This window comes from Elephantulus edwardii, unplaced genomic scaffold, assembly GCF_000299155.1.
Source record: "Elephantulus edwardii isolate Elephantulus edwardi_28Jun2011 unplaced genomic scaffold, EleEdw1.0 scaffold00039, whole genome shotgun sequence".
Taxonomy (NCBI): domain Eukaryota; kingdom Metazoa; phylum Chordata; class Mammalia; order Macroscelidea; family Macroscelididae; genus Elephantulus; species Elephantulus edwardii.
The window spans coordinates 13,787,297-13,804,891 of NW_006399789.1; the positions used below are offsets into that span (position 1 = coordinate 13,787,297).

Genomic DNA, 17,595 nt, shown 5'->3' on the forward strand with positions numbered 1-17,595 from the left:
GAAAGTCTACAGGGAGGGGCATCTCCAGATTACTTAAGAGCATTGTTGTCATTTTGAGGACTACCTGATCCAGGCCTTGGTCTTTTCAGTCACTTGCTATGGACATTTAATAGAAATGATAGAAGAAGAATGAATGCTTTTGAACTGTGGTGTTGGAGAAGAATGTTCAATATCTCACAGATTGCTAAAAGAACAGATATGTCTTAGAGAAGGTGCAACCAGAATGCTCCATGGAGGCAAAGATGGTAAAGCTTCATCTCACATACTTTGGGCATATTACTAGGAGATACGATTCTTTGGAGAGGGCCATCATACTTGGAAAGATAGAGGAACAATGAAAGAGGAAGACTCAAGGAGGTGAATTGACACAGTGATTGCAACAATGTACTCAAGTGTGTCAGAGATTGTGAGGATGGTAAAGGATAGGACTGGGTTCAGATCTGTTTTTCGTAGGGTCGCTGTGAGTTCTACTTGATTTGCCAGCACCTAACAATAACAACATACTATAGTGGTATTATGTTTATACTACTTTACATTATATCATATGACATGTTGTTGGTTCAGTTACTAAGTACATGATTGCTGATTGAAAGATTGCAGGCAGTGTGAAGCTATCAGCTGCTCCTTGGAACAAAAGATGTGGCAGTCGGCTTCTGTACAGATCACACCTACCCTGTCTCATAGCATTGGCTTGAGTCATACAAGCATGAAGACAACGGGTTATGGGTGTATCTGTATCTATATATCTATGTGTGTATCTATATATCTGTGTGTATGTGTATAAATATGTGTATAAGACATATCATAATATGTGAAGAATACTTTGAAATTTGTAAAACTTTACATTAATGCAAGATGTCTCCCCCCTGCTTTTTATAATCTTTTTTAATCAGAAGTATTTTTGCTCTGTAAGTTAAATAAACTTAAATTTACCTCTTTTGTTAAGTATTCTCTTCCCTTTTCTCGATAAAGCTCATCATCTTCAATTACTAACTGACTCACAGCTGACTCCCAATTTGGGTTCCCAAGAAAATAGGAGATTTCGCATCTTTCTCTGACCGAGATGCAGATAGACTCAAGCCACCCAAGAAGCACAGCATTTGAGTTAGCAGCACGTCTCCGTATGACTGCTCCACCAGACCTCCCTTTTCACAGCACACGTAGAAATAGTAGATTTGTGCTATGACTTAGCTCCTCTCACAGTCTTCTTGTGCAAGTATCTGTGTTGTTGTTGTATACCATTGAGTTGAAAGCACCTCCAGCAGGTTTTCAGAGGCCGTAATTTGTATGGGTAGAGGCCTGTCTTTGTCTTGCAGAGCACCTGGTGGATCCAAACGTGTGCCTTTGGTTTGACAGTATAACTCTTTACCACTAGGCCATGATATCCAGGCAGAAAAATAGGAGAGACTACATGCCCCCTGATCCTGAGAACTGGACAAAGCCTAAGGAAACAGTTACTCTTTTTGCTTCTCTAGTTAAGTTCTGATGCAGGATTTAGATAAAAGACTCCCTCACCCCCGAAACATCACACATACAGAAACAGACTTCCCATACTCTCATGGTTAAATTTACTTTTGTCTTCGGGGGGGGAAGTTCTTTTTTTAAAAAATCATTTTATTCAATTATTCATGTACATTTTTGTTTTATAGCATTAGTCTTAACTGATCACTGCCATTTATTATAACATCTCCTCAGATCCTCACTATATTTTGTCTCTCCTCCTACCCCCAACCCCCATCCATCTATCCACCAGTCTCTGACCCCCTACTCCTCCCTTCCCATCCTTAAGTCATCTGTATTTTTACATTACTGCTGGGTCTACTTATTTCAAGTTGGCTAACCTGGGTGAGTAAAGACCCTTCCATGTACTATTGTATCAATATATATAAAAAGATTAAACCTGGAAAGTTTGTTTTTAGAGAAAAATTTGAGTCAATCTTTTAAAAAGGCAATTTCTAGAAATTATTCATCAGATCAATTCAAGTGACAGAATTATAGCTTAAAGAAATACTTAAGTTCTTTGGCTTTAATTGTTTTTTCTCACTGCAGGCAACAGAAGCAACAGTACACTAACCAGCTTGCCAAAGAAACTGATAAGTACATAAAGGAATTTGGATCTCTGCCCACCACTCCCAGTGAACAGGTATCAGGCTTTAAGAAACTTTACTGATAGCTTGAATGTAAGAGAAATCAAATGCATAGTACTGTCTTTGAACTGTTTGCAAGGAAATTAGCAGAAAGACAAATTCTTCATGGGGTTCGTTCATGGAACATAAAATTAGAATTGATTGCTCAGCCTCAATAGGCAGAAACTGTTTGCATGAAGTTGCCCTGCCCCAAATTCGGTGCTACGATGCTTCCTAAGTAATTGTTCTCACTCGCGCACTCACTCAAGGTATGAAGCGTTCTAGGTTCACGTCTCTATGTACTTGCTTACCTACTTGTAGGAGTAGAAATTAAGGCCTGGGGCGGGGGGCATATGACTTTATCTACCCACAGAGAAATATTGCTTTAAAAGAGTATGAAAATCATTACCTAGGTTTATAGAATGAAAGAAATGTAGCACTGTATGTTTTTTACTTCACTGTAACAATGTAAAATGTTTGAACATATTGTCAAAGTATTAATGAGGGTTGATGAGTAAAAGCTGTAATTAAGGAATCAGCAAAAATTTCAGCCTTAAGCTGCTGCTGTTAATTGCCTTTCAGTTGATTCTGACTGCCGCGGTGAGAAGATTTTGAAAATGCCATAGAAATTCACAGCTTGATTCTAGTAGTTTCTTCCCTTTCCTCTAGCGTCAAAGGAAAATACAGAAGGATCGCTTAGTGGCTGAATTCACAACATCACTGACAAATTTTCAAAAAGTCCAGAGACAAGCTGCTGAGAAAGAGAAGGAGTTTGTGGCTCGAGTAAGAGCCAGTTCCAGAGTATCTGTAAGTATTTAAAAATGCACAGTGAATAATGAATATGATTATTTACTATGGGGACTGAGTGTGTGTATGCATTGGAAAAACATAAAAGATTATATTAGCATGTTTGTTTCTGCTTTAAGTCATGAAGATTTATGACTATCATGAAAGTCAATATTTAAATATTATTTTCAGATTTTTTTCTGCTTAGTTTTTAAGAAGAGAGCCATGGTTACATACTACTGTGGCAATTTTTCCTGTGTCCTAGAGCAAAAATTGCAGATTGCCAAAAAATAAGAAATATACTTCATCAAATAAAAGAATTGAATTCGAATTAGTGTATCACATTGACTTGGTAGTTAAGGCTTTCAGATTGCCTATGTGCTTTTTGTGCTTGGGAGGGTGGAGGGACGGTGCAGGAGGGGAAGGCCCTCTGTGAGGTGGATTGATTCAGTGACTAGGGTAATCGGGATGGGTGTGTCAGAGACAGTGTGATTGGCACAGGATAGAGCAGGGTTTAGGGCTATTGTACATCGGGTCGGTATGAGTCGCAAGCGACTCAACGGCACTTAACAACAACAATATGGATGTAATGCTTTTATATTACTATATGATTATAGTTAATAAACAATGGAAATGAGCAAAGTAAATCTATATCATTAATATTGAAACATGAATATAAATGTGGGAAACAATAAATGAAAATATTAAAGTAGAATTTTGCATTAATCTGAGTTTTAAGTTCCCTTAGAAACTATCTGAAGTGTTTTTTTGTTTTTGTTTTTTTGTTTATTTAACAGAGATTATTTGTGGGTTTCTCATTTGGGAATATATTTCCCAAATATTTTGCGGTTATATTTCTCTTTTGTCTCTGGACCCAGGCTCAGGGTTCAGGTTACCTATAGGAAAGGGAGCAAATCTGGAGAGAAAAAAGTGAGTTACAAAGAAAAGGGCTTTGGTGGTCTTAGCAGATGTACTGGAGGAGGAGATGGAGGAAAGTGGCTTAGGTAAAGTTCCTCATGAGCACCAGATGGCTCTTGGAATATTTCTTTTTTCCCCCCATTTTTATTAATTTTAATAAACATTTATAGTGATTCATTCATTCATTGCTGCACTTTTCTCCCTGCCCACCCCTCCACACCAGTTCGCTCCTCTCTTTGAAAAGAAAAAGAAAAAAAAATTCCTTCATTGGTATACAATTCCCCCATCTCCCCACCCCTGAAATGATATATTTCTTAAAGTCAAGTTTCCAAGACTGTTCCGTTTTAGCCAAATGTGTCTATTATTTGGCTCATGAGAATAGTTATTTAAGCCCTTCCTTATCAATTATTATTACTTTAAAATGTTGTTGTTGTTGTTAAGTGCCCTTGAGTTGTTGACGACTCATAGTGACCCTATGAACGAAAGTCCTTGACCCTTGCGTGCGTGACTTTCATCCTTTCTCCAGGTTCATAGGGTTTCTGGAGGCAAGCTGTTTATTGACGTGGATGCCACTCCTGCTTCCAGGCTTGTTTTAGCCGGGGAGCTCCACCAAACACTCTCTACCATGGTAACCATTATTGCATGTTTGTAACACATCATTGTCAACAGCGTTCAGCTTCACAGTAACCACAGGTTACCTCTGTAAGGCAAGTGGACACCCCAGGGCTATACAACCTAGAAGACTGTTTGAACAAAAACAGTGAAAAGCAGGCCTTAGGGCCGCATATTAGAGTCACCCACCTTTGGCTTGGTAACATCGCTTTCAGTCCACTGGGCCAACTGGTGTCTCTCTGTGTTGTTAAGTGCCATCGAGTCGTAGACGACTCATAGTGACCCTATGAACGAAAGTCCTCAACACTTACATGTGTGATTCTTACCCTTTCTCCAGGTTCATAGGGTTTCCGGAGGCAAGCGCCCAGAGCCTTCCATACCTGCCTCTCCCCAAGAAGCCAGAGACCACATAGCTGACACTAAGTCTCCCAAGACACTAGGCGTGCCTGACCTTTCAGTATTTACCATCCCAGCATGCAAAATGCTGGCCACTCTCAGTCAGAGACCCCCCAGTACATCTGGCAAGTCCGCTCTTCTGACGTCCACTTGGGGCACAGAGAAAGCCACAAATGCCCAGAGCCTTCCATACCACCCTCTCCCCAAGAAGCCAGAGGCCGCATGCAGCTGACACTAAGTCTCCCAAGACACGAGGTGTGCCCAGCCTTTCAGTATTTACCATTCCGGCATGTAAAATGCTGTAGCAGACCTAAAATGTAACTAGAATTTCCCTTTCCCCCCCTCATGTTCTCATTGTCTTTCCCCTTTTCCTCCCTTCCACTACCCTTTTTGCAACTCTCTCTGGACCTGTTATATGTCTGTCTGTCTGTTTGTCTAGCTAGTGGCATCCACTGCCCTAAACAACATGCCTCTGGAAACTCTGTGAACTTTGATAAATGATAATAGTTATAGGAAGACTTCAGGCCTTTTGTTCATAGGGTTGCTATGAGTCATGCTTGACTCAACGGCGATCAACAGCACAATATGTATGTATGTAATATGTATGTATGTATATATGTACGTATACATATAGTGTATGTGTACAGGAAGGCATTCATGTATCATATATGTACATAACTAACTTTAAAATATTTTAAGGGAAAATGTGAGAATTTTTGGTTCTTATTATCAACCTATCCTATTATTAAATTTTTCAGGGTGGTTTTCCTGAGGACAGTTCCAAAGAAAGGAATTTTGCATCCTGGGAAAGGTAAGAAATGCAAGATATAATAGGTACAAAGATAATTTTTCAAATGTATTGATACATGATAATTCTTGAAGCAGAGTTTATATTTTCTTATCACAAATATCTTAATTTATACATTGAAAACAATAAATTTGAGTGCCAAGGAAAAATTTTTAAAGACTTATTTATATATCTTATTACTGTGTTGAAAAAGTATGGTCCAAATAAATGCTTATTGATTCATTTAATATTTAAAATACACTATTTCCTTGTATAAGATTTGACTCAACAAAGAACTATATCCAGTTTTCAAATGCTGCTTTTAGTAATTAAAAATAGCTCCAAAACCTTAATATAAAGTAAAATTATATCATTAGTCAGTGAAATTTAAAAAAAGAAATAAAACTTAATATTTTTTCATTAATATTCTATTTTTAAACCTGTTCAAAATGAGCAATTCTGTAATATTGAAGAATAGAATATTTTCTTAAGTGTTTCTTAAAATGGAAATATGTTTTTAATGCCCATTTTTCCTTTGTTCATATTCTGTTCTTATTAGCCAGACTCAACCACAGGCACAGCTGCAGGATGAAGAAATTACAGAGGATGACCTCCGGCTTATTCATGAGAGAGAGTCTTCTATTAGGCAACTTGAGGTAAGCCTTATCCTTGTAGAGGAGCACTGATACTCTGTTCTTTATCGGCTTTTCTTTGGGGTGCTTAAAAATGCTGAAAGAAGGATTCAGATAGAAAACTAGGATGGACTCAGAGACGGAAGAATAGGAAAAGAATGGATAGATTATGAACAACACACTGGAATAGGTAACAGGAAGGACTGTCTGAAAGGAATGGATGATTAGACAGTTAACAATCTGAAACAACGTGCATCACATCGTTAATTGGGGAAGAAGAACTTTGGAGGGGAGTGTGTATCAATGAATGAATGAAACTCCAGCTTTAACTTTCATTAACATCGTTATAGGAAACTAGATAAATGCATCATGGAGTAATATTTGCACTGCATACATTATAATAATTTTGTTGGGAAAAACACTATTTAATGTTTATGGTTTGGATGATAACGTATGTTCTCTGCTGGTGTCGATCTATCTTGTTAGAGACTGTCCTCTCTTTCTCTGACCTTTCACCTTTACTATCCTGATGTCCTTGTCCAAGGCCTGGCCTCTCCTAATAACATGTCCAAAGTATGTGAGATGAACTTTGTCATCTTTGCCTCTAAGGATCACTTTGGCACTATGCCCTTTCTCCAAGACAGATCTATTTGTTCCCTTCTTCACAGTACCATGGATAGTTAATTTACTACCATGCTCTCTGAAGGGAAAGAAAAAAGAGGCTTTCTACTTCCATAAAAATTTACAGCCTAGGAAACTGTATGAGTAATTCTGCTCTATCCTGCATGGTCATGTGAGTCTGAATTGATTTGATGGCTTTGTGTTCTTTAGAGTATCTGATAAACTCTATTTGCTAATTATTCCATTTATTCCTCACAGAAACCCTCTGAGTTAGTTAACTGTATTGCCTTCCCCATTTTACAGATGGGAAAACTAAGGCACAGGAGGTTATAGAAATTGCCCCACCACTCTTAATAAAACACTTCACCTTTATTCTTCCATCAGGTGAAAATAATAGTGAGCATATAGTAAATACACTTCTTTATCCATCATACCATTGCATTTCCAGATTTATTCATGTAAGACTGTAGATCCTTAATTTATATTCTTAAGTTATAAGAATATTCTTTAAGACTATTGCAAGGTGAAGTATGAGTCATTACTGAATTAAGTTATAAGAATATTTTGCATTCTTGTGAATAGATATTGTATAAAACTACCAGCTTGCATAAAAATAAAGTCAATACTCATGGCCCTGTCTCTATAATTGATTTCTATTTTGAATATGCCATTTATTTTAGAGGACTGATGCCTATTCAGAACCTCCTTAGAGTTGATTATAATAAATATTTGTACACTCCAAAAATGCGTTTATCATGTCTAGTAGATGCATGCGGTCCTGTGTGTGAGTGGTGATGTCAGGGTGGTTTGTGTTTTTAATTCCCCCCTGTCTGTTGAGGAGCAGGAACTGAATTATTTATTACAATACTATGTTCCTGCTTGCTGAAACTGAGGAGGACCTGAAGCACCTGCTGCAGAGGGTCAAGGACTGTAGCCTCCAATATGGATTGAGGCTCAATGTCAAGAAGACAAAAATTCTCACCACTGGGCCAATTGGCAGCATCAGGATGGATGGTGAAGAGATTGATATTGTTCACAGCTTTAGTTTGCTCGGCTCCATGGTCAACACTCTTGGCACCAGTAGCCAGAAAATTAAAAGGCGCATTGCCATGGGAAAGTCTGCTGTTAGGGACCTCTCCAAAGTACTGAAGAGCAATGGTGTCTCTCTGGAGACTAAGGTGCATCTGATACAGGCCATGGTCTTTGCGATCACTTGTTAAGCATCAGAGAGTTGGACAGTGACTATGGAGGATAGAAGGAGAATTGATGCCTTTGAGCTGTGGTGCTGGAGAAGAGTATTGAGAGTACGATGGACTGCTAGGAAAACAAACAGATTTCATCCTAGAAAGGGTTAAACCGGATGGCTCTTTGGAGGCAAGGATTCTGAGGCTCCGTCTAACATACTTTGGACATGTTGTAAGAAGAGACCGGTCCTTGGAGAAGGACATCATGCTTGGGAGGGTTGAGGGACGGCGCAGGAGGGGAAGGCCCTCTATGAGGTGGATTGATTCAGTGACTGGGGTAATCAGGATGGGAGTGTCAGAGACAGTGCGATTGGCACAAGACAGAGCAGAGTTTAGGGATGTTGTATATAGGGTTGCTATGAGTCGCAAGCGACTCGACAGCACATAACAACAACAACAACATGTTCCTTTTTCTTTTAGGCTGATATTATGGATATTAATGAAATATTTAAAGATTTGGGAATGATGATTCATGAGCAAGGAGATGTGATTGGTAAGCTCTTCGGATTTAATTTTGTGAGTTCAGAGCAAGCTGCCTGCAGTTTACTGATGACACCTCTCTTAGATGAGAACAAGTATTTCCCGTCTTTTGGTCCACCTTCTATCGCGCCCCATCCCGGCAATCTCAAGCACAATCCTAACAACAGTCATCATCTCGTTTGTTATATTATGTAAAACAGCTGTTTTTTTCTCTTAATATTTGAAATGGCCTGCTTTTGTAAAGACTGCAGCCAAAAGCACCACTTTGGGACAGCTTTATTCTGTCATATTGGGTTGCAATGAATCAGAATGAATTCTAAGGTACTTCACAACAACAGTATCCTTATCTAAATGGTATCTAAAGCCATGAGCTTGGATAAGATCTCACCTAGAATAGAAGTGTAGAGAAAATCAGGGTTCTAAGTATTTAACCCCAAGTCTGACATGTAGAGTAGGTCAGCAAGCTCCATCTAGTCATACATAACTTCTGTAACTGCATTTTCATTAACCAGGCAGAACTGAATAGTTGTGTGTAAGATTTTTATGGCTTAAAGAGCTTAAAATAATTAGTGTTTGGACCTTTACATAAAGTGAGTAACTCTGATTTTGAGTCCTTAAACCTGATAAAGAACGACAACAAAACAACCCCCAATCCAACCCAACCTAAAGAAAGTATGTAGAGTAAAAACAAGAGTCTAGGAAATGAAGTTAAAATGTTGTGTTCTTTAGATCACCTAAGAAATGGTATATTGTTGCTTGCTTGTTTGCCATCAAGTGAGAGCCAACCCATAGCTGACCCTCTCGTAGGTTTCAAGAGGCAGTAAATCACATGGGAGGAGTTTGCTCATCACTTTCCTGTAGAATATCTGGTGAATTCGAACCGTGGGCCCACGGATTGCAGTACATCTTACCACAGGGAAAAAATATAACTTATTCATTATATTTTGTGTGTACCGTCAAATCGGATCTGACTGGTACAGGAATAGATTGCCCCCCCCCCCCTTCTCTAGCACAGCATCTGGTGGATTTAAACTGCAGACCTCTAGGATTGCAGTGCACCTTCTTGCCACTAGGCCACCAGAGTTCCCTTGAAAGAAAATTTTTTTTTAGAGTTACAGCAAAGAGATGAAAACAGCCCAAGTACCCATCAGCAAATGAATGGGTAGAGAAGCTGTAGCATATTTACACAATTGAGTATTACATGGCTCGTGAAAACCTACACAGCATGGGTGATTCTAGGGGACGTGATGCTGAGCCAAAGAAATCAGTCACCAAGGACAAACATGGTATAAGGCCAGTGTTAATGAAACACACACAAAAGAAATTTTTATTTTAAAAAATCTTCCAACTTTTTAAAAACACTGTTACTAAAACAAACACTGTTATTTAAAAAAACCAAAACATTGTTACTCAAGTAAACAAAAAATCAAATCAGAAAAGTATATTTTGAGAGTTCAATCCAGCATGAATACAGAATAGGGTGAGGGAGTAGAAAAATAAATGGATAGACACTGAACACTGTTGGTATATAGATGAAGGAAAGGATAGTGTGAAGTGAATGGATGATCAGACATTGTGTGTGTTCTAATTAACAATGTGGACGGAGTATGCTTGGCTTGGGCGGAGAGGTTTACACACTGAAACAATCCTGAAGATTGTCAGGCTTGGGAAGAGAGGGAGGGGAGAGCAAGATCAGTGGATGAATGGGTAGGGAGAAGGGAAAGGCCAGGTACAATGGGTGTTGTAATAAAAGGCATTGATCAGTTGTAATTAGTGTTATAAAACAAAAAGTTTATGAATCATTGAATTAAAAACTTTTTAAAAAATAATGAAGAAAAAAGTCTGTACTTTGTGCTATACTGCTAGTATTAAATATTGGGCACATGTAACCTTACCTTGACTAAAACGTATTGATTTATGCCGCTCTGTTACTAGAGCGTCAGCGTGCATCTAACGGTTGTGTATGTTTTATTTTAAAGACAGTATAGAAGCCAATGTAGAAAATGCAGAGGTGCATGTTCAGCAAGCGAACCAGCAGCTGTCCAGGGCAGCAGAATATCAGGTAAAGTTATCCGTAATCCACTTTCTCAATTTTGTTTGCAATTTTAGTTATTTTGCTAAAATAGAATCAGATTTAAATGGCAGAAGATACTAAATAGCGTGTTAAATCCTAGATAAAGACATGAGAAATAAGTAACTCACTTGAGAACTGGCTTTGGCTGATGCTGCCTGTGGTTTGAACCGCCTTGTAGGCCTCAGTGATGAGAAGTTTGACGTGCTAAGCCAACAGTAGAGGAACCTAGACCGCTTTCCTAATGGCTGGTGAGCTCAGATATCAGGCTTTCCAACCTAAAAATCTCTTCTAGCCTTCTCTCTGCATTTCTTGCTGGTTTTCCCTCATAACATCATTTTCTGTATGTCATTTCCATTTCTGACTACCATGGTAAGATCTTTGCCCAAGAAATAACTTCTTTAGACCCTATGGAAATTATGTTAGCTAGGAATGTCCCTATCTATTAAGTGTTCTGTCAGCATTCAGCAAACTTTTTGCCAGAAATTTCATTGTTAAATGTACCAGATTATTAGAGAGGATTCTTAAGTTTCTGCAAGTATAAGTTATGTATATGTCACATAGTTGACCATGAATTAGTGATCTACAAAACAATACGTAGACCTTTGATGTTCAACAAAGATAAGGCCAGAGTTTTTGGAAATCTCTAAATATTCTAGCACATCGTTTCACTTTAAAACTTAATTTTATAATTGTTTGTAATAACATTTCCTTGGACCTTGTTACCTTCTTAGAAAATATCTATGATACAGTTACCCTCTTAGATATTTTCAACTTGTCTTTCATTGCAGTGCTGTTTTACCCTCACTGTATATACAGTGATGTGTAGGGAAACAATAAACTGAGTAGAAATTACTGAATTGCAGCAAATTGTAGTCACTAAGTAACTCCTGTTTACCCATGCTGTTGACACTATTCAGATGGCCACTTCCATGGAATTTATAATGGCATATCATGGACTTTCAACAAGATAGATGATACAGTGACTGCGGCAGTAGGCTCAAACGTGTCAGAGATGGTGATGATGGCACTGGATAGGCCTGGGTTCAGGTCTGTTGTTCGTGGAGTCACTGTGAGTTGTACTCAACTTGATGGCACCTAGCAACAACAATTAATTAAAAACAAACACAAATGGCAGGCCATAAATGCCAAGAGTCATAAACCTGTTGGTGAAGAAAGTTGTTGAGTTTAGTATTTCACAGGAGTTATCAGTACTAGGCTTACTTTATTTGGCTTTGGATTTTTGTAGAATGTAGCTGCTCTCTAGTTTTTCTGTTCCTGATGAAAGGAACACATCTTCTCAAGCTTGTCCAGGTCCCTTTCCAACACAGATCCTGATGAGATGAGGAAAGGTACATGAAACACAAACACTGAAAAAACAAACAAGTTTCTAGTAGTTCTGCTTGGAAACTTTAATGGTAAGCTTATGAATCTAAAAAATATGCTACTTCTGAATTGTTTAGATGAAGCATGAGAATAAAAGAAGGTAACACTAAACACTAGTTAGCACTAAAAGATCCAACTACCCCACACTCGAAAATTTGTTTGCACATTACCAGTATATCATAGATGAATGTCTGTGATTGCTGATAAAGATGCATTAATTCCATGTTTCAGTGGTAAATGGAAAGCATCTGGGAGATATTTATAAATTATTATATTTAAATTTTTGAGAAATTATTTTTAATCTTTGAAAATTACTCAGTTGACCTATTTGATGATGATGTAGAATCTTGAGAATTTGTAGTTTTCAAGATCATTTTAGATTCAGAAATAGAGTTTTTGTAATTTTTGTAGTACTTCTAGTTGACACAAAGTAAATTTATGATTTTTTTTACTTTGTAAGAAAAATGATTCCTGCATATTACTGTGAACTATGCAAGAAGTTAAAAGAAATATGGAAATCTACAGCTGGACCAGGAATGAAGAATGAAACAATATTCTTAATCTTTACATCTTAAAGAATTCTAATTTTTTATCTTTTCTCTTTTTTATTTATATGTTAAGATTTTTAATTCCATTTCAAATATTAATATATATTAAATAATGGGATTGATTTGGGGAATTCATACATTTATTTTAGGAAAAATTGCTAATATTTTTCATAGAACTCAAGTTTTTTTGTAAAATTTTTTTATTCTAATTTTGATATAACAAAAGTTTACAGAAAAGTTAGATTTTCATTCATACATTGTTGTGCATTTTTACCCCTTATCCCTCCTTCTTCCCCTCTCCCCTAGTTTACTTGTTTTATTATATTTTTAATATTCATTCATTGTTGCTCAGTTGCCTCCCTTCCCCCTCCTCCCAGTCCTCTTTGCAGTGTACCTCTTATTCTGGGCTATTGTTTGCATATAATTCCTAATCATATACTCCTTTTAAACAGTTCTTTCCTCATCTATTCAGTGCAGTATTCATTATCTATGCACTCTTTTTTAAAAAAATAAAATTTCTATTTTATAATGGTTTACTTAAAAGTTGTATACATTGTTTTCCACACTGGATCTTTCCCCTTTATCCACCCCTCCCTACACCCATCAAATTGTGCAACCTTCTTATTTTTCTTCTTATTTTCTTTCCAAACCCTCATGTCAGGCCTACTTTATAACAAGTGATGCTTTGCAATATTTGTCCTTTTGTGACTGAGATATTTCACTCAGCACAATGTCCTGCAGAGTCACCCATGTTGTATAATGTTTTATAAGTTCATTGTTTTTCAGTGCTGTGTAGTATTCCATTGTATGAATATGCTATAGTTTTCTATCCATTCACTTGTTTGTGGACACTTGAGTTGCTTCTTTCTCTTTACTATTATAAAAAAATGCAGCAATAAACATGGGTGTGTATATATTTGTTTTGATGGAGGTTATGGTTTCTTTAGCATATATTACCAGTAGTGGCATTCCTGGGTCAAATGGTATTTGTATTTCAAACTTTCTGAGAAAACTCCAAACCACCTTCCATAGTGGTTGCACCATTTTACCCATCAGTAGAACTCAATTTCTGAGATAAACTTTTTGATAAAAATTATATAAGCTTTTTAAGCTGGTCTTTATTTTCACAATAATTATAGGTTAGTCTATGGCATAAAACATTAACTTTTATTTTGTCTTTTTTTTTTTAAATCCAAGCATGTTCCCAGAGAAATTACCATCACAAGTAAAACTTTAAAAAGTCAAGAAAAGGTCTACACACAGTAAGGAACACTCTGACACTTACCAAGAAGGGAAGAGTGAGGGGGAGAGAGAGACATACTCACTACATAGCCAATTACCATCAAGTTGGAACTGATTTTCTCACATAGGAGATTGTCCATCTTTCTACTGTCGAGCGGCTGATGGATTTGAACTGCCTGTCCTTGGGCACCATAGGGGTGCAGCCTTTACATTAGCAGTGTAACCCCCTTTGCACTGGGCCACTAGATAGTAGACAGGAGATGAATCTGATGAAGGGAAAAAAATACACAGTGTGAGGGAGACCAGCACACTGTGACCAAGGTGATCCAGATGAAGAAAGACACTGAGAGGCACATAGGAATAAAGGGCTGCAACATATAGAATCCCACCATAGAAAGAGCTAAAAATAATTTGTGAGTAAATCCATTTGTGAATATGTGTGCTTAATAGGTGAAGAAAATTATGAGGGCACATTTGCATACATATATATAGGTATCATGGTGCATAGTTCTAGACTTATTTGTGAATAGAACATGTTTACTCATATATATGATGGAGCATGTGGGCGCACAGTTAAAGAAAATACTTAAACATCAGCCTTGAAACACTGGAGCTGAAGACTAAGAACCATAGTCTTGGTAGATATTAGGTCAATTGGTAAAACATTTCAGAAAGATAATGTTCTACTTAGTCTGGTGAGTTGTATCTGGGGTATTAAAGCTGTGTGAATAGTCATCTAAGAAATTACTATTTGCGTCTTCCCACCTGGAAAAAGGAGACGAAGGAGAAATTCAGACTCATTTAATCAGTTAGTGCAAATAAGAGGTTCATTGCAAAGGGGGAAGACGGGGTTAGGGGGCGGGGGAACTATGTAACAATGAATGAATTTTTTTTAGTTTTTAAAATAAAGTGAATTATGGGAGGGGAAAGGGAAGAGGAGGGAGGAAAATGTGCAATGAATGAATGAAAATTCACCTTTTCTGTAAACTTTCATTAAAATCACAGTTAAAAAAACCTCAAAACATAGGCCAAATGAGAACTACATGGTGCTTGGCAGGTTAAAAACACACACACACACACACACAGAGAGAGAGAGAGAACAAAACAGGAACTATAGAACTGAATTAAAGGCCAAAAATTAAAACACCATGCTTCAACAGAAAATTACCCCAAGATTATTACCCTAAGGAAAAACTTCCAAGTGACAACAGACGACATTCCTACCTTCCAGCCAGATAATGAACAGGAGAATAAAATACAGAGTGTGAAACATGTGCTCCTTAGACCAGTCAACTCAGAAGACCAAAAGTGTGTTTGCCCAAAACTAGGAATGTGAAGACATTGAAAGGACGAGGGAGTCAGACGAACGGCAATAGAAGCCCAGCGAAGCTGGAACTCTCCAGGGTGGCAGCCTGCAGTCGTCACAGGACAATTTGTGGGCAGACTATCATGGGGAAAAACTAAGTAAAACTTTCACCTCAAGCACATGTTAAAAATAATGTGTCATGAAAGAAACCAATAGCTATGCTATATATTAGCAACAGTCATTTAGAAAATATTCTTTAATAAAAGAACCAAAAAAACCCATTATCTGTAAAAGGGAATTAGAAAAAATGTAAAAAGTTGCAAAACTACTCCTCATTTATAACATTCAGGAATATTATTTTTTGAAGGCTAGTGCCATATATGTATAGAAGAGATTTTCTAGAGGCAAAGAATAAAACTAGAAATTTGAGGCACATATATTACTATTGATTTTACTCATGGAATGAGCCAAGTAATTTTCAATTGCTATATAGAGGTGGTCCACTGAGTCTGTTAAAAATGTTTTTGTTTTTGCCTCTGCAGCGTAAATCTCGGAAAACCATGTGCATCATCATTTTCATTGTTGTCATTGGAATTGTGATTCTCAGTCTCATCATATGGGGCGTGAGCAGGAAATGACAGCGCCCGTTAGTGCACTACATTCTCCAAATTATGTCGGGAGATGCCTGAAATCATGTTTGGTCTTTTTTGTTTGTTTTTTAAAAAATTACTGTAAAGCTATTAAGTAAAGAATGGTTTCCAAACTTTGTTATTTTTATTTGTGTAGGGAGGAAGTTTCCTTGCTATTAAATCTGGTATTTTCTGATACTCAAAGGTTTTCTAAATACCATTGCAGGCATAATGCCCATGCTTTTCAACCTTAATAACTTAAGTTTTTGCCCACATTTATATGCCTTTCATATATCATTTATTATACCTGTCCACTTAGTTTGAGAATTAATAAACTGAAAGTGTTTGTACTCTGTGCATATTTGTTTGTTTTATTTTCAATTGAAAATAATTAAAAATTTGTTTTATTTTCAATTGAAAATCTTAAATCTATGAGCCAGCTGAGAAAATATTCTTAGTAACTTAAGTAAATTACAGTGATCTGTTTTGTTTTGTTTCCTGGTTCACAATAGGACAGATTGTATATTTAATTTTTTTTTCACCTTTATTTACTCTGGATATATCTCATACTCCTGATGTGTATATATCAAACATTTGCTATAGCTTGCCTACTAAACTGTTGAAAATCAATTGTCTTTATATAGGCTTGTTTTATGTCTGATGTTTACTGGGGAAAGTGCAGTTGCTATGAATATGTATTTAAATTTGAAGGAAGTGTATGAAAAATCACCTGTGTGAATTATACAGATCTCAAATTGTATCCTACTAAAAGTCTTATATATACAATGACATTGTGGGTCATTATTTACTTTAGCATTATATTGTTATTTTGAATGTTTAACATGTGTGCCATTTTGTAGAATCCTTCCTGAGAAAATAATTGGATGTTTGGCCAATTAACTCACTTGCCTTTTAAAAATAATATGGTTTTAATGAACTACTCTGAATACTGTCAAGGGGATGGTTTTACTTTCTAATTTGTATTTTATAATGTTCTTGTATAGTAGTTTGATAGTGAAGGCAATGTTTTACATGGCAAATACTGAGATTTCAAATGGGAACAAAGACCATGTTAAGTACTTAATAAGTAAATTGTATCTTTGCAACCATAATAAAGATGATATAAAAGGTATCTGGCTAAGTCTGTTTCATGAGGACTCTGCTTCAGTGGGACCAGTGCTCACCCTGCACTTTTGGTGCTGTGCTCCCTGAAATCCCAACACAGTGCACATGACCACCAGACAGCCATTCAACATCTCTCTGGAGCACCGGTTTACCCTGATTTGTGTTTTTGTGATTTTAGAAGGTTTTGTCCCTACTTGCTAGAAACTGTAGAAATGTCAATAAACCTTTGGTTGTTTTTTCCCCCCATAAAAGTATACCACTGTAGAAAATAGCTAGAATCTGTTTGTAGAAATGTCGGTAAACATTGGGTTTGGTTTTTCTTCCCATAAAAGTACCACTGTAGAAAACAGTTTGGAAACCGTGATTTTGTGCTGTTAGAAAATTGCAGCAATTGAACTGGAAGGAAAGGAGAGTAAAGCAGGAGGAAGATGCAAGTATACTCCGTGTTCTGAGATGTGTGAACACCTTCAACCACAGACCTGCCTTGGCACCTTTGAGTGGACTCCAGCATCTAGCCTCTCCTTTAGCCATTGATCACATTAACTATTTCCACTACTCAGACATTCTGTTTGGTCACTGTGTTAGTAATTTATTATGAAAACATTTTTCTTTTGCAAAATGAATCATGGTGTAAGACATGTTCCTGTAGCATTTGAGTAGTAGCAGGGACAATGTCGACTGCAAGA

The 17,595-nt window shown here is 37.1% G+C and overlaps 1 protein-coding gene across 1 annotated transcript in view; it reads left to right on the forward strand.

Annotated features, from left to right (window-relative positions):
* STX7 (syntaxin 7) overlaps positions 1–15,793 on the forward strand; it is a 70,199-nt gene extending 54,406 nt beyond the window's left edge. Inside the window, exons 3-9 of the mRNA XM_006885021.1 lie at positions 2,050–2,143; positions 2,796–2,933; positions 5,597–5,649; positions 6,185–6,281; positions 8,543–8,615; positions 10,582–10,664; positions 15,698–15,793. Of these exons, the coding sequence (XP_006885083.1) occupies positions 2,050–2,143; positions 2,796–2,933; positions 5,597–5,649; positions 6,185–6,281; positions 8,543–8,615; positions 10,582–10,664; positions 15,698–15,793 (634 nt within the window). The remainder of the gene's footprint in view (positions 1–2,049; positions 2,144–2,795; positions 2,934–5,596; positions 5,650–6,184; positions 6,282–8,542; positions 8,616–10,581; positions 10,665–15,697) is intronic.
* Positions 15,794–17,595: the final 1,802 nt, after the last annotated feature.